Genomic DNA, 17,797 nt, shown 5'->3' on the forward strand with positions numbered 1-17,797 from the left:
CCCCTGCTCCCTGCCCCTCCTGCACGGTGCCCCGCACGCAGGCTTGTCACCAATTTGCCTCTGCAAGTAGACACAGCAGGGTTTTTATCTTCACTTTGAAAACGACTGTCTCTCCTGGGAGACAGAGAAACAGGTAGCTGTCGGGAGTAATGAAATGTCAGTGTATCCAGAATGGTCTTCAATTGTGGCCTTATCTTGTCAAGGTCCTGTAGCCCAATCCCCAATTTCCAAGCTCTCGGGCCTGATGTCAGTCTTGTCCTTGGTGGTGCACAAGGCAGGGTGCTCCAAAAGGCTAGAAGGTCCGAGCCCTCCGCAGGCTGCAGGTAAGGAGCCCACCCTTGGCATGTCCTTACTATGGCCTCGGTCTCTGTGGCAGGTGGCGAAGGTCACTGGGGTCTTTCCTTTCATCGTTCCTTGCATGGGGTCAGTGATTTAGCTTGGGAGGCACAGGATGGGTCTTTACCGAACTGGATGCTGAGAACTGTCAGCCTGCCCTCGTGTGATTTGTCTCATCATGCTTGGTTGGAGATAATGTCAGCCCGGCTGGGTGACAACCCCCCATCCCAAAACAGGCAAATGGAGAATACAGACACCTCTTGACTCAGCTCTAGATAGTCTGCTGAATAGCAGACGTTTGCTTGCTCTGTTCCATCGAGCACACCTCTGGTTGTATGTTGTACTCTCTTTACTGGTCTTCGTGGAATTCTCCCAGGGACATAGCTCACTCACCTTTTTGTGTTTTGCGAGCAGTGAGGTGGGGCAGACAGAGGAAGGACTTAGAGTCAGACTGCCTGGGTTCAAATGCCAGCCTCTGCCACCCGCTGATCCATGATCTTGAGAAAGGCGCGTCATGTCTCTGAGCCTCAGTCCTCTGATCTGTGAAATGGGTCAGGTGGGGATGAGCAGTAATGTCCGTGACGCACCCAGCTGAGTCTGACCCAGTAGGGGCTGGATCGCCGGGCCCTTCTGTTCCTTTGAACTGGGAAGATAGAAAGTATGTTCTTCGAAATGCCAAGTGGCCGCAGGGTGGTTGGCTGGAATGTAAATGAGGCATCACTTCACACATCTGCTCTTGATTTAGCACATCCTGTGCAAGGCCCCAGGCACTCCCCGGGCCACATTCCTGCGGGGACCTTCGCCAGCTGGTCTGGTTCCTCAGCCCTTAAAAGTACGAGTGCTGGAGACTTTTCTTTGATTATTTTCCATCTTTGAGCATGACTGTGAAGTGGGAACTGACACATGGAAACCCAGAATCTATGGTGCGCTGCCCTGACAGATTGATTTTTCCCTTCCAGCCGGGCGGCGATCAGATGGGGAGGACGGAAGTTTCGACCCGGATAACAGGAAGGTAATGCAGGGGCAGACCTGGCTTTGTGGGGACTTCTCCAGCTTGAAGCCTCAGGCTCCTCCCCTTAGGTTGTACTCCTTAGGCATTAGGCAGGGCACCATGGAACGGGGACCAAATCTAAGAGGTGGTGCCACCAGCCCCCTTACAGTTAGGACTAGCACATCTAGTACCAAAGTCCTCATTCTATGCTGTGTAACTTGGTCATGGTTCTAGAACCAAGGAGATGTCTGATAAGAAAGGAAAACAAATCAAAATGCATATTTTAGGGTTTGGCCCATGGGCTGAGTTTGCCCGCCCACCCTGGCTCAAGAGGTAAGACCCCCTTTGCTTGTCTTTAAGGAAGGTAGGTGTGTGTGGAAAGAGCCCAAGGCTGGCTTACCCTGCTGTCCCCTTGTGAAGCCATGTGGGCCCCGACCTCCCTGAGCCTCAGTTTCCTCCTCTGTAAAGCGGGGCAATGCCACTGCAGGTGACCTCAAAATTCACTTCTGTTTTTTTTCTCAGCAGAAGACCCACTGGCTGCTTCTCAAGGGGGACGGAGACACTAGGACCAACTCTCCAGACCTAGACAGCCAGTCTTTGGCCCACAGTAGCGGGACTGATAGAGGCCCTCTCCAAACGATGCCAGGGGACAACATTTACTCACGTGAGTGGTTCTTTTGAGCAAGGAGCTGTCAGTGTGGCATGAAAGTCCTTACAGAAAAGGGGCCCACAACCTCGAGCCAATCCCCCCCAGTTCTAAGCCTTGCTCATTAAAAACTACGAGAGCAAACCCACAGACAGAATGGCGAGCCCGGTAGGGAGCAGACCAGTAGCCGTGTGCTGGCTTCCCTTGGTGACACCCCGATTCAGCCAGCCTGCTGCCCAAGGGCCACGCCAGCGTCTCCCGGAACGCTCCAGAGCCGGCAAGAGGGCAGAAAGCCAACTCAGGCTCCTGGGCTCCTTTGGGAAAAGGGCTTGCAGGCTGCCAGGCTGGAAGTTGAGGGCCCGTCTCCCTCCGGAGCGGACAGGAGCATGGTCCAGGGGGGCGAGTCCAGACTCGGAGCCGAGACGGCATTATCGTGTCTCCTGTGCTCATCTTGGGCGAGGGGCCGGGAGCTGGGACTACAGATCCTCAGGGAGTGCAGGAGACAAAGACCACGTCTGCCTGATCCGGGGGGTCGTGAAGCTGCAGTAGGCGTGACCTTCAGATGCCGGGCGAAACTCCCCATATAAACATTCTTCACGTCCAGAGGCTGTAAATTATAGGCGAAAACAACAGCAAGCTGCCGTCTGATGCCCGCGGTAGATGGTGGGCAGTCTTTGGGTCTCAGCAGCTGTGGGTGGGTTTCTGTGGACAAGCTGGAGGCTTAGCTTGGAAGCAGAGGCCAGGAGGGGATGGTTGTAGACGTGAGTAAGCCAAGGAAGGAAAGACACTGGCTTTGCCGTAAGACAGACCTGAGTTCAAATGTTGGCTCACCACTCGCTGGGCCCCATTCTCACCTGTGTGCCCGGCGGGGTCGTTAGAGACCCGGAGGAGGTGCCACGTGTGCAGCCAGCACTTGGCCGGGCCCGTAGTAGATGCTCATCGTCATCACCACCATTCTCGTGACTGTAAACCGTCTCGCAAATGAAAGTGCATGTGTTCCGACGTGGGAAGAGGGTAAGAAGCGTGGAGGTGATCACTTGTTAAAGAAGACGTCTAAACAGAGAAAGCGTGTGTTGTTTTGTGTGTGATCTCTGTAAGCAGATGTCTGTGTGCCCCGGGCCCCGTCCGCCTGGGCCTCTGCTCTCTAAATGGGATCCAGAGCCGGAGCACAGGGCTGACATCCCCGTTGGAAGGTCACACCGGAGAGTCCCGCAGAGGGTCTCGTCCAAACGGAGGCGTGCTTCTCCTGGGGAGGATCTGGAAGGGCCGAGGCAGGCTGCCCGTTCCACCAGCGGCAGAGTGAGGGGTGAGGGGGAACGCAGGACTTGCGTGTGGCCTTGACCGTGGCCTCTTCTGTTTTGCACTTTGTTTTTCCTGATGCAATTGAGTTTGGAAGGTGGATTGCTCCTGCTTCGCCAGCCCCCCAGCAGCCCCCAGTAGCCCCCATGCCTTGAGGGCACCAAAGCATTAGCCCCGGGACTCGAGAACACCCAGGAAAGGACTATCTGGGGTCCTCGGGGTGGTCGTTTCTAGCTTCAGTCCTTCCCTTGCTGGGAGGTGGGTGGGCCTGCATCTGCAGCTCCCCGCGCTGTCTCTCCTCAGGGGGGCAGCTGCTGTCCCCAGGGAGTCCCACTTACCTTCTGGCCTGCCGGCGGCTTGGGGCTTAGGGAGGTGGGGACACCGTCTGGGGAGAAGCCTGGGCAGGAGACGGGCCGCCCCGTGGGGACCTCCCTGTGCCGCGCTGACCCGTTCATGTTTCCTCACCTCTGTGCACTGCTCCCCCGTCTGCACGCACTGGACGAGGCGCCCTGGGGTCGCCCCAGTCGCCCCCCAGGCGCTAGACCCCGTGAGACCCGGAGGCACACCCTGTGAGACCCGGAGGCTGTGCAAGTGTTTTGGCCAGTCACACACCTTCAAGGTCTGTTTGTCAGCCCCGTTCCTTGCTGCCGTGTTCCGATCACAAGCTGCAGGTGTAGCCGCGGATGGGAATGGACCGCCTCCCATCCAGGTGCGCCCGGCCGGCAGGAATTGGAAAGCCTATGCTAGAATTCGTGCTCTAACTGGGGCGAACCCTCCAAAGTACAAACAACCTGTGTGTGTGTGTGTGTGTGTGTGTGTGTGTGTGTGTGTGTGTGTGTGTGTGTGTGTGGTGTGTGTGGTGTGTGTCCTCCTTCAGGGATGCAGGCTCACGATGACCACGACAATGGTTCTGTCATCCCTTCGCTTTCTACACATGTTCTGATGTCAGTTCCTCTGAATGGGAAACCCACTGTGTCTAACAATTGCAGCTGTGCCTTTATTTCTGTCCTGGTGACATTGCCTTGTTTCCCAATGTGCATGGAAATAGCAGCGAGGATCCAGGCTGCTGGTTGTGCCTAGGTCAGGCGTGCCTTGCTATCTGCCGGCCTCTTGAGACATTTGGACGGGATGAGCACACTCTTAAACTGAGAAGAGAGGGGTATCCGCCTTCTTTTCTTGGATTCCTTCCAATCTCACCATGTAGCCCCCAATTGTGAGTCCATCGACACCAGTTTCGTTTACAAACAACCGTTAATGAACAAAGTGTTCGCATGTGGCAAGGCACGCCTGCCTGCATCCCTGGGACATCCATCTGTAGCTCACCCAAGGAGGGTAGGATTGTGACACTCAACACAGTGGGCGCTCAATAAATGTTTGTTGAATTGAGATGCATTAAATTCAACGGGTATTTATTGAGCACCCACTCTGTGCCAGACGCTGTGTAGGGCACCGAGGGGGAGACCGAGAAGACAAGAGCAGCCCCTGACCCAGAGATGCGTGCAGGGAGCTGGGACAGGCAAAGACGCCGTTGAGAGCAAGTGCACACGCACCCTGCCGCTGCCTGCCTGGGGTCCTCCGTGGGCTCTCGGGGGCCAGGCGCAACCTCATTCCACTCATGACACCATCAGCACATCTCACCTGAGACTGAATTCATCATTCAGTCATTCATCCACCCCTTCACCAGACATTAACTGAGCACCTACTATGTGCTGAACACAGTGCTAGGCAGCGGAGAGGAGGTGGTGAATATGGCCCAGTGCCTGTTCCCCAGGGAAGCAGACAACTGACAAACCAGTGTGACATCCCTCTCCGCTATGGCAGTGGTTCTCAGCCAGCACTGTCAGCCCCTCCGAAGGAGGTGTCATTGAAATACACATGATAGACACATTACACAATACACATTGAAATACACATGATAGACAGCTCATGTTCCTTTATGCTACACTTAGGGCATTATCTGGACTATGCATGTAGTAGGTTATATTATTGATGAATCTGATTTCTGCACAGGAAAGGGATGGTATTGATTTTCTGTTACAAGAAGACGGTCTTGAGCCTTACAGGATGAGATTCACTGCCCCAGCAGAACACGAGGTGGTGTGGGCCCCCCTCCCCTGGTCTAGACCCTGTGGACCGGCCTGCTGCTGCTCTGGGTCCCACCTGCCTAACCCTTCACGTCCTGTCCTCCCTTCTGAGGTTTCCCACATCCCCTCCAAGTGGTCACAGGTGTGCTGAAGTAAGACAAAGCCCCAGGCCAGCTGGAGACCCTTCCCTGAGGGCTCAGTGACCCGTGGAAAGGACCCCACCCTGCCAAAGGGAATAAGGCCCTTCCTCAAATCCCAGCACGTGAGGGGAATTAGGGTGGGCTTGGAGGTCGGGGTGAGGAAAGCTCCACACTAGAGACCAAGGCAGTGCAGATGGTTGGTCCCGTGGGGACCACTGCACGCCCATCCCGCCTGTGGTTTTGCCGTTTTATGTCACCCTCTGTGTGTCTGTCCCCATGGAGTCCCGTCCCCTTGTCTTCGCCTGCTGCCCACCCAGTCCGGGCCTGGTCTGGGGCTGGGATCCGAGATTGCTTCCTGGGTCACCCACCCCCAGTGCCCACCAGTGTGAAGCCCCGGAGACAGCACCTCTGTTCCACTTTTCCTTCCCTGCTGGCAGGAGGAAAGCGGGTTTGAGGCCTGGCCAGAAGTGGCTTTCCTCATCCCCTGTTAAGTCCTCTGGAGTTTCCAGGCAAGAAAACGTCGTTCTCCCATTTCTTAGTCCACGGCTGAAAGAGAGAGAGACCTGATTTGCTGTCTGCCAACCCCATGAGAATTTTGGCGGGTTGGCCATCCTCAGTCTGGGCATTGGGACCTGAGGACCCCAGGGGCAGGATCCACAAGCATCACACTGACGGGACCTCAGTCCTGGCCCTCATTTTTGGACAAGCAAGAGAAGGCCCAGAGACAGGGTGTGACTGCCGAACAGGTCCTGGGGCCGGAGCAGAGGCCAAACAGACAGCACCCCAGACCCAGGAGCTGACGGTCCAGAGGAGGCGGGGACACAGACAAAAACCACGTTAGAAAGTAAGGGCTATGGCGCGTGCAGGTCGGGGGGCCAGGCACTGCCGATGGCTCGGGGAAGGGAGATGCTAAGTGAGCAGGCTTGAGGGCTGCAGGCTTGAAGGGGTGAGCCCTCCTCACAAAGGTGAAGCCTGGCTGCTGGGCTCTGGGGGAGGGCTGGAGCCTGGGATGCACAGGGTCACAAAGGGCTCTATGGGCCTTGGGAGGGCTCGGCCTGGCCTCGGAGTGGAGGACGGACCTAGGGGTTCTCAGCAGAGCCCTGGCCGCCTCTGACTGAGGTTTCAGCCGGACTGTCGGGGCAGGAGGGGAATCGCCGTCATCCAGGCTGGGGGAGGGTTCTGGGGGAGGTAGTCTTTTGGGGGTGTCCTGGGGTGTTCTGAGCAGCAGCTTGGGAAACAGGAAGCCAGTGGGGAGGCGGGAGAGGGCAGCCAGAAACAGCTGGTCTGTGTGTGATGCTGGGAATTTTCCTGTCTGTCTGCTGGGGCCCGGGGTCGGTGCGGCAGGGCCATGAGCAGGAGATGAGGTGATGTGTTTTATGTGTTCAAACACGGACGGGCAGCTTTGCAGAGGATAGACTGGAGGCTGCTGGGCCGGGGCTCAAGGGACTGGGGTGTCCAGATAAGCCATGGGGAGGTCCCCCTGAACAGTCTAAACAGCAGGACTGGTGCAAGCAGTCGAGGAGGGGCGGGGCGGGGGGCGTGGAATCAGGAAGGACCGGGGTGTCCTGGCGCAGGTGGGTGGAGGCACCTCTGTTCGCAGCTGGGCAGGAACAAGGTGGGTTCTTCACGTTGAGTCGGGAGGCCGAGACGCCCAGACGGAGCTGCCGGGCCGTGGACGGATGGGCTGGGCGCTCAGGAGAGGATTCTGGGCTGTAGGCAGAGTCACAGGGGTCCTGGGCTCCGGGATGGGCCCGGGGGCGTGGGGGTGGGTAACCTGAGACCCAGGCCCTCCCGCAGGTGGGTTCCTGAGCTGTGTTACTTCTCAGAAGGGCCCGAGGCCCAAAGAAACTGTGACTCTCCTGCTCAGCGCCTACCTCACTCCCCATTCCTCGGGCCGTTTCCCATCTCCTTCGGACGCGGCGGGGAGGATGGACAAAGTGTGGGCAGGGGGAGGCCCAGGGATGGAGAGAGCCCGGGCCAGCGGAGGGGGCGGGAGAAGGCTAGGAGGGAGAGGCCCGGGGGAGCTGGAGGGCTTGCGTCCGGCACCCGGCATCCAGCAGGTGGCTGGGACTCCCCTGGGGCAGAGCCCGCTGGGGAGGGCATGGCCCACCCGGCCTCCAGCTGGAGGGACGGGGTACCCTCTGCCCCCTGCTCACATTCGGCCCCAGCAAGAGCGTGAGGGCTCCAGACGTCAGGGCGGGGACCTCGGCCCAGGAGAGGCCACGTCCAGGTGCGAGAGGCGGGCACCAGGACAGAGCCCTCTGCCGTTCCCTGGGGGCTGGCTGGGACTCTTCGCTTTTAGCAAAGGTCCCTGTGCCCCCCGTGATGGGCAGGCTTGCCCCCAGCTGGGGAACTGGACAGGGTGTGGCCTCAGGTTTGTGGGCAGGGGCGCAGGCAGTGCCTGAGACCCTCAGGCGTCCGGGGAAGGAGCCCACGTCCCAGGTCACAGCTCTCAGGGCCTCCTCTGTCCCCCTACACACAACTCTGCCTGGGTCTTGAGGAGCTCCCACCCACCTGGGAGCTCTGTCTCCTCTCCCCCGACCCCCGCCGGGAGCACCTTATCTATGACCCTGTGTGTCCTTTCTCCCCTGCAGACTGTTAGCTCCTGGGGAGCAGGGTCCAGATGGGCCCCCTGTGCCTCCCCCTGTGCCCACAGCAGCCCCGCAGTGAGTGCCCACGGGGCGGTGGGTGCCCAGGTCTTCCCTGAGCAGAGCCTTCCCTCCTTCGTGGGCCCCAGCACGGTGGGGGGTAGTGGGGGGAGCGACAGAGTGCATGAGATCACGTGAGGCGTCAGCAGAGATGGCTAGACGCGGGTGCGATCCCGCTGGGTTGAATCCTAGCCTCTCACTTGCTATGTGACCTTGGGTACGAGAGCAAACTTCTCTGAGTTTGGAATCGCCTCGTCTGTAAAAATGGAGATGATCCAGTCCTCCTGGCAGGCGGCACCTGGGCTTTGGGGCTCAAACGTGGGCATCCTATGGGCTGAGCCCTGGGGTGTCACACAGCGCTGGTCAGATCCACAAGCCAGCCATGGTGAGTGGGCCCCTCTCGCTTGCTTCTGAAGCCTGAAGTTCAGACGGCCCAAGGGGCCTCCTGTTCATGTTCCTAGGGGCTGAAGGGGGTCCCAGCCCCTCCTTCCTCAGACGGGGATGCCGAGGCTCAGAGAGGGGACCCGAACCTGCACAGGGCCACGCGGCTGCAAACTTACATAGTCGCACATCAGTGAACTGAAAACCGTTCACCATCCCGGTGAAACTGATGAAGATCTGCCCAGGGAAATGGCTTCCTGACCGTTGTCCACAAAGCATCCTGGATGCTATGATGAGCCGTGTGCCCGTAGCTGCACCTGGAATAGTCATCCACCTGCAAGGGGTCTCTCCTTGCCCATCCGTCCAGTGGCTCCTCTAACCTCTGACAAGCCAGCCCAGAAGATGGACAGACCCAAGGAGACCCAAGATCAATCCCAGCAGAATGCTGAGGGCAAGGTTGCCACGGGTGGGCTTGTGGGAGGAGGTGACGGGGAGCCTAGTTAGGCTGAGCCTTGGACATGGGGCGTGGGCAGGTGTCTAGTGGTTACAGGGCCTGATACAACTCGGGGTCATGAGTACTCAGCTGCCACCTGTCCAGGTCCGGCACACCTGCCTTCTCCCTGTGTGCCTTCTCTCTCTCTCTCTCTAATATACACACAGCACACACTCTTAAGGCCAGCCAATGCCAAGTGCCAGGCAGGTCCCTAGAAGACTCCCACGCCTGCAAACCCTCACCAGGGCAGAGCTGCTGGAGCAGGTAGGGTTACTGGTTCCCGAAGCTAGGGTCCTGGGAGATTGTCTCATCCTCTTTGTGAGTAACGATTTGATATTATACACGTCACTTAATTTCACTAGGCCTCAACTTCCTGAAATGTAAAATGGGCTCATGTGTAATGCCTTGGCTTGTGACGGTCAAGAAAATCCCTGAATACGTGAAGGGACCTTTTAAACGGGTGGTTCTCAATCTCAGCTGCACATGGGATCCTGGGACCTCTGAAATCTACTGATGGCTGGTCCCATCCCAAGAGAGGCTAATTCTAATGGGTCTTGATAGCATCCCAGGGATGTGATACTGGAGACTCCTCTCTCCCTCCTCTTTCCCACTCAGTACAACTGAAAAGCCCAAGAACAATAGGGCAGACAATCACAGAACTCTGGAGGGAAGAGAGAGGAAGGTGGACCGGCCAGAGACCTGAGGACTTGAGGAAATATGCAGGACCAGTGTCTCTCACGTCCCATGCAGTGGACAAGGTGACCAAGTAGATGACTGCCCTCCCTGGTACCCAGCAGCCTGGGGAATAGGCCCAGGGAAACACTCTCCATCCATGGCTGGTGTCTCCCACCCGCACCTCGGGGTACAGGGCAACCAGGGAAGCACCTTTCACCCCAGGTTGCTACCAGAAACACCAGGTGGACGCAGCAGACCAGAAGAGCACTTTAACGAGCATTCTGAAAACTAAACTGACTTTGGACTCACAGCCCATAATAAGCCATGCCCCACATGTCAAACCTAAGCACAGGGACAGCCTGCTGACATGGAAAACTTAGCTAGGATCCAGGTCTCCCAACATAATATCCGAATGTCCAGGATGCAGTGGAAAATCACCCATCACACCAAGAACCATGAAGATAACTATTTGAATGTGAAAAGGCAATCGACACATCCTAACACAGAAAAGAAGCAGATACTGGAATTATCCTGAGAAGGATTTTTAAGGCAGTCATCACATATCTGCTTCAACAAACAATTGCAAATACTCTTGAAACAAATGAAAAAGAAAAAAAGAAAATCTCACAGAAGAAATACAAGTTATAAAAACAGTATCCAGTGGAAATGACGGGCAAGAAAAATAAAATAACCAAGATTCAAAAATTCACTGGATGGGTTCAGTAACAGAATAGCGGGATTTGTCAGAGGAGAGAATCAGTGAACTTGAAGATAGAACTACAGAAATTATCCAACTTAAACAGCAGAGAGAAAATAGCAGAAAAGAATGAACAGAGCCTCAGAGACCTGTCAGACAACACTTGTATCACTGGAGTCCCAGAAAGAAGAGAATGGGTCTGAAAAATATTCAAAGAAATAATGCCTGAAAACTTAACAAATTTGGCGAAAGCCATAAACGTCACATGCTCAGGAAACTGAGTGAACCCCAAATAGAATAAGCTCAAAGTAATCCACACCAAAACACACCATAATTAAACTTACAAAAACTAAAGACAGAAAAAAATAATACTGAAAACAGCCTGATAGAAAAGACATATTATACTCCCTACTGGGGACACCAACGCAAATGACAGCCAATTTCTCCCCAGAAACCGTGGAGGCCAGAGGAAGATGGCACATATTTAATGTGCAGAAAGACATTTGCTGTGGATGTGAATTCTATCTCGGATGGAAATCTTTCAGGAATGAATGGAAAATGGAGACATTCTCAGACAAAGGAGAACTAAGACAAGTTTTCACTCGCAGACGTACTTGGCTCAAAGCAGTTCTCCAAACAGAAAGGAAGTGATCAGAGAGCTCAGAAATTCAGAAAGGAAGAACACCAAAGCAGGTTAAAATAGGGGTCGGTGTAACAGACTATCCTTCTTGTGATGAGTTTCTTAAATCATTGATGGTCGAAGCAAAAATTGTTACACCATCCGATATGGAAACTCAAGGCAGGTCAAAGAAAGAGCGAAGACAGTCATAGTTGATGAGTGAGGAAGATGAAGTGGCCTGAGTGGAAGGAAGGTCTCTACACCTACTGTGAGACCAGAGGCCGGCAGCCTGAGCACAGGGGATTTTAGAAGCTGGCTAGGTGATTGCAGTGCATCCGCGTAGAGAACCGCTGGTTTAGAGCAGGTAAGGCTGGAGGTGAGGGCATAGTTGTTCTCGGGGCCCTCAGGGTTTCCAAGCCTTAGTGTGTATCAAAATGCCCTGGAGGGCTTGGAAAACACAGACCGCTGGACCCCAGCCCCAGAATTCTGAGTCTGCAGGTCTGGGGTGGGTCCTGAGAATTTGCCTTTGTAGCAAGCTCCCAGGCGTGGCTGGTGAGCTTATTATTGGAGACGCCACTTTGAGAAGACTACTGTGGCATCCCTGACTGATCAGGAGCTCCTGGGTCTCAGCTGAGGGTCCCTTAGATCCTCAACCCGACAGCCTCACATGCCCAGGTGTGCCTGGCTCTGGGTGTAAATTGGGAAGCAGGTGTGTCCCGGAGGGACCTCAGGACTGTAAGTCAGGAGGCCCTTGTCTTGTGTCCCAGGGCTGGGTGACCTTGGGCAGGTCCCTCTGTGTCCCCGGGCCTCAGTTCCCCTCCTGTGAAATGGGAGGAGCTGGCTAGGTCACTTACCTGGCGGAGCCCAGGGCAACCAGGAGGGTCGAGGGATGCCCGGCAGGCCTGGCCCGAGCGTCTGGCCCCGCTTCTCTCCCTCCAGCTCCGCTCTCCTGTTTCACGTATTGCAGTTTTCACATAGATTTCCTGTGACAAGAGGGCTCCTTGGCCAAAACCAGTTTGAGAACCCTGCCCTTGATGTTTTGAAAGGCCCTTCCTGACCCACATCTGGAACCTTCCCACAGACTGCCCTGGGACAAACAAGTCCCCGAGGCAGGTCCCCAGCTGAGGCCTTTCCTAGGGGTGTGACCTGTACAGAATGTCTTCTCTGACCCTCCACCCCACAAGACAGGCGCCTGGATCGACCAGCATCCTGTGCTCAGAAGCGGGCCTTCCTGGAGTGGGCGGGTGGGTGGACGGACAGGCAGTTCTGTGCACAGCACCCATCTCACCTTTGGAGGCTCAGTCCTCTGGTTTACAGCCTCGTGAACACAGAGGGGTGGGACCCACCGTCCCCTCTGAGCCCTCGCGGGCAGCCCGGTGGCTCCCAGGAGCCAGTGCTATGACCTGAGCTGTGGGGGACAGGGACCCCCAGATGCAGCAGACATGGCCCCTGCTTTTTACGGGCCCACAGGCTATGGAAAGACAGTTCAGGCAGTCAGGAAAGGCCTCCTAAGGGTGCTTCTAAGGGTGGTGGAGGTCCCCTGCCCCTCCAGGCGGCCCAGGCTGTGCCCCTTGGCCTCCCGTCTGGGGCACATCCCACACTGACTTCTGAGCCCGGAGTTTCTGCTCTGCTCTCTCCAGACGTGGCATTGAAGCAATTAACTGGGGTCTCCAAGTCCTGGGCACCCCCAGAGCAGCCAGGGATGTGGTCAATGGAGGGAGACCAGCTGTGGGATTCCCACAGGGAATCCAGGGCCCAGTGTCTCAGACTGGCCCTTTGAGAAGCTAGAAATTAGGGTTTTAATGTGAAATCCCCCAATTGCAAACAGCTCAAGGGTTTTGAAAAAACAGTCTGCAGGCCACCTCTGGTGGTGCTGGGCCTCCGCTGGCCACCTCTGGCACAGGATGGCACAGCCCTACTCTGCATGGGGGCCCCTTCCTCCCTCTGCCTCCCGCTCTCCTGGTCAGCCAGGTGAGGAGCTTGGCCCGGTGATAGAGGCTTCCAGAGGATGCAGGTGCCTGCCAGGCCGGGTCAGGCTCCGTGACGTTCCTGGTGTCATGGGCGGGCTCGGGGACGTCCCCCACTTCCTGGCTTCATCCTCAGTCAGTGCCCTGGGGATAGAGGTCTCGAATGAGGCAGGTGGGATCTTCAGGGCCATCCCATGTCAGCTGCGCAGCCCCGCCGACCTGGCTGCGTGCGTGACAGCTGTGCTGTGTCTGTTTCAGGGTTCCCCTATTCCAAGTCTGACCCTGTCCCAGGACATGGCAAGAATGGCTTGGACCACCGGGTAGGTACTTGGCCCCGCACGCCCTCCCCAGCACATGCGCACTAACGGCCGCCGTGAGCTAGGGCGGCTCCCACAGCTCGGTGACCACACGGCCAGGAGGACGGGCCCTGGGGACCCTGCTCACCCACCCACGTCTGCCTGCTGCTCCACCCAGGGCCAGACCACCACCCAGCAACACCCCTTCTCCCCTCTGCTCCCGGCCCCCAGCCCCCAGGGAGACCTCAGCGTCAGGGGCCAGGGGCAGCGGGGCCACCCAGAGGAATCAGACCCTCTTTAAGGCCCTCCTGACCGTCATTCTCCTGTGACCTAGAGCCTAATAAGGATCTTAAAGGATGGAGGGGTTTCGTGAGCCATGTGGGCCCAGAATCCACTTCCTTCCCTGGAGCGCCCTTCCTCCCCGGCCCCCAGTGTTAGTACCATCACCATGGTTACCACTGATGATGCCCTTAGCACTGTGACCGTTACTGGGGCCACACCAAGGGGCCGGCTTTCTCTGCCCACTCCCAGCCGAAGGCTGCTTTGACTGCCCCCTTCCCAGCTCTCTGAATCCGGGGACACGACAGCGAGAGCCCAGACAGCGTGGTGCCTGACTTGTCCCCCGCAGCTGGGCCCTCGTGTTTGTCCCTCTCGCCACAGCTTTGCTAGGTCTCCGGTGAGGACCCCTCAGGTGGAGCGGGCGTGATGACACCAGACCCCCCGCCAACCCCCCGCCACACACACACACACACACACACACACACACACACACACACTCACCCAGGAGACTTGCTACCACTGAGGCAGCCTTTTCCCGGTCGGAGGAAGTTTGTCCACAAACCGAGCCCATTCACCCTCCAAGAGAAGCCACTCAGACCTCAGTCCCCGTGTGTTGCCCTGGGGCGGTCCCAGCAACAAGTGTGTAACGCAGGGGACAGCGACCCCTCAGACAGACCTCAAATCCAGGGTCCAGGCCGTGGGGCACACCCAAGAACAGGGACGCCACCACGGAAGCTGCGGGTGTCCTTGGGCCTTTCTGTCATTCTCGAGCTCTGTGGGCCCTGCTGCTGTGTGTGTCCGGGGGCCCAGGTGCTTCTGCATGGTTTGCTCAAGGGAGCCCCGCCCATCCCACTAACCAGTCCCCCCCAACCCGTTTATTCAGAATGGGCCGAGCTGGAATGGCACGTAGCATGCTTCTCTGAATTCCCTTCTAAGGAAGGATGCAGGGGACATGAGAAAGCAGGAGTCCACAGAGCTCCCACAGCGCCGGGGAACGTAGATCCTTGGGCTCAGCGTGAGGGTGCCGAGGGCAGTAGCACCAGTCAGAATGTTCTCTGTTCACCTGGCACGGCTGTTCTCTGACTCCAGGGCCGTGAGTGCCGAGGTCACAGACTGGGCCATGTCCATGCCAAGGCGTTCCACTCCCCAAGCCAAGTCCTGGGGTTTCTCTCAAAATGTGGGAGACAAGAGCATGAACGTCAGCACTTCCAGGCTTGCGTCATTGGCGGCCGGGCATCCTCTAGGGAGAGTCCCTTCTTGGTTGCCAGGCTGGAAGGACATGGGTCGATGGCTCCCAGCACCTGTGAGGAAGGCGTGGCCTCTGGAGGCTCCACCCCCAAGGAGTCTGGGAACAGCTGATCCAGACACTCTGGCGGGGACACCGTCTTCAGGCCTCTCCTAGAGCAGAGAGCAGATTCTTAAGCTTTACAGAGTCAGAGCTGAACCCTCCGGGAATGTTTCCCCTGCTGGCCTCAGGGTGGGGAGCAGAGTGTTAGAAAGCCTGTGAGTGAGGCCTTCTGCACATCTTGGGGAGTCGATAAAGATGGAATTCATCACCACATGAGGATTTTTAGCTTTTCACATTAGAATATCCAGGAGATTGATAAAAATTATTGCTGACTTTTTGGGGGGGGGATTCTTTTTTCCCTACTGATGTTCTCTCCTATTTTTTTTTTCTTCACTCTTTCTAAGACTCTAATGTAATCGTATGCCTGTTTCTCAGCTGAAAAGCCAGATAATTTGATGGCCAGGCTTTTACAGCTCAGCCATGTCAGATTAAGTTGTTTCTTGGTTTGTTTTTACTTTCTGAAAGGATTCCAGGTGACCTAAAGTGAAAGTCCAGATGCAGAGTGACCAAAAACCCAGTAACACCAAATCCCAAAGGAGAGGAAAATAAAGCAGGAGGAGAAAATTATATCAGAGACACACAGAACACTGTATGGGAAAAACCACTGACGCTTAGCTGTGAGCTTCCTGAGCGTGACCGGTTGTGTAGTTCTCTTATTGTCAAATGGAAGGAAGGAAGTCAGTAAATCAGGGGAGGCAGAGATGTGCCTGGTTCTTGTTCTGGAAGGGATTTGTCACAAGGGGCCAGCACCATATGTCCCAAAGCTTGTTAAAATGTCCTGATAACTAGCCCGCCACAGAGCCTGACACATGGTAGATATTCACACCTCTCTGTAGAATGAAGAGGGAAACAGCCACCTACTAAAGGCTTTCCTGTGGATGAGACAGCATTGGTTCCAACATGTGCCACCCGGTCTGCTATTAAGAGACTGACCGCTGGTCACTGACAGACCCACACGGTAGCCCCTTGGAAGGAGTCCCATTTTGAAAAACCCTGATGCTAGATAAGAACAGACTGAATTTTCCTACTAAATGACAAAAACTGTCAGGTTAGATTTTTTTTTTAAATAAAAGAAGAAAAACATGTATCATCACGAGATAAACACAAATTCTTTTTTAATGGATTAGAAGTCAAAGGATGGGAAAGAGATACCAAAATCACAAGTAGAAGGAAAGCATGAGTGGCAGTATTAATGTCAGATAAGGTAGACGTTAAGGTTAAATAAATTAGTAGAATTAAGAAGGAACACTAGTTCATGACGACACAAGTTATAAAGCAGTTAACAGCATTCATCAGTTTAAACTCGCCAAGCAACATGGCAATGCCAGAGACCTTGATAAAACTCAAGTATGGTAAGCCATTTGAACATGACTCTTTTGAAAGCAGACATGGATCTAGTGGAGAAAAAAAGTATGGAGATCAATTTAATAGTGCAAACACAGAACTTAATCTAATAGGCATATGAAAAAAATTCATATATTTTGAATCGGGTTTTCACATATCCACAAAACATTAATAAAAAGGTTTTAGGTATGTATGTCACTACAAAGAAAACCTTAACAAATTTTAAAAGTCGGATATGCTGGAAAGAACACATGCATTATCATCAGGCAGCCCCGAGTTCAAATCCCAGCTCTGCCACTTCCTGGGTGTGTGTTTGGGCAAAAGTTATTTAAATTCTATGAGTCTCTATTTCCTAGTCTTTAAAAAAATTATCCTTACCTCTTAAGGTTATTGCCAGGACACATAACATTATAGCTGTTAAATCTTCTAAGTTCTATAGCGTAGTTCCCAAACGAATAGTTATCATAAAAACAAGTCTCTACTCCTTCTTACTTCCACCTCAGTGGCTAGTGAGTAAAATGGCACACTCCAGTGTGAGCTTTAGCAAGAAAAGAACAATGGTGAAATGGCCACGATTTCCTTCTCACCGTTATCAATCCCAGTATAATTTTTGAAAAGTAAAATGCACGGGTTAATTTTTTTACAGTTGCATATATTAGCTGTGTGACCTTGGGCAAGTTGCTTCACGACTCTGAGCCTCGGCTATTAAATGGTGATAATAATCACCACTTGGCATTTAGAAGGCCAGGAGTAGAGAGCGCTTTCCCTGCTCTGGACTGACACGGTGACCCACCCCCTCCACCCGGGGGACGCCCCACCCTCCCTCCCTCCTGAGAGCCTCTGTCTAGTCTCAGAGCCTGGCGGACCAGAGGAAGCCGGTTCTGCTGCCAGGAAGTGGGTTTCCAACTGCCCAAGGTGGTGGCGGTGGCCGTGGAGTTTACAGCCTGTGATGCAGGGCATCGGGCACTAGGGGGCGGCATTTCTCTTTCGTATCGCGGCCGGGCCAGGTGGGAGGCAGGTTTGCCTTGCTTTATGCAGGAGGGTCCCTAACCAGGCAGGTGCACGGGGCGGGGGGTGGGGGTGGGGGGGTCCTTGTCAGTGGCCTGAGAAAATGTCTGCAAATATTGCTCTTGAAAACTCCCAAGGGGAATCATTCAGTCAAGTGGAGGAGGTGCAGGGTCACGGAGAGTCACCGGTGGGTGAGGGGCTGCCGGGCTCTGGGGCCAGTGCTGGGACTAAGCTGAGGCCTTCAGGGCACTTACCAAAGGACTCAGTAATCAAGGTAAACAAGGTAATACAATGTTTTGAAAAATCCAAATTAATGGAAAAAAATCCATGATGGACAAAGTATCGGAAACGTAAAGACCAGCTCCGACCCTCCAGTTAGGGGCTTACCCGCCTCGCCGTCTCTGGGCCTCAGTTTCCCCTGTTCAGGATGAAGGACTTTGGACTCGGTGCTTTCGGAGGCCTCGTCCTGCCCCCGCGCTCGCTAGGACTCTGACCAGCTCCTGGCTTATCACCTCTTGCAGTAAATTAGTGCTGAAAGCTCTTTCC

The 17,797-nt window shown here is 55.1% G+C and overlaps 1 protein-coding gene across 1 annotated transcript in view; it reads left to right on the plus strand.

Annotated features, from left to right (window-relative positions):
- ABLIM2 (actin binding LIM protein family member 2) overlaps positions 1-17,797 on the plus strand; it is a 126,051-nt gene that overhangs the window by 91,128 nt on the left and 17,126 nt on the right. The window contains exons 15-17 of the mRNA XM_007456866.1: positions 1,296-1,348; positions 1,850-1,991; positions 13,235-13,296. Of these exons, the coding sequence (XP_007456928.1) occupies positions 1,296-1,348; positions 1,850-1,991; positions 13,235-13,296 (257 nt within the window). The remainder of the gene's footprint in view (positions 1-1,295; positions 1,349-1,849; positions 1,992-13,234; positions 13,297-17,797) is intronic.

This window comes from Lipotes vexillifer, unplaced genomic scaffold (assembly GCF_000442215.2).
Source record: "Lipotes vexillifer unplaced genomic scaffold, Lipotes_vexillifer_v1.1 scaffold63, whole genome shotgun sequence".
NCBI lineage: Eukaryota > Metazoa > Chordata > Mammalia > Artiodactyla > Lipotidae > Lipotes > Lipotes vexillifer.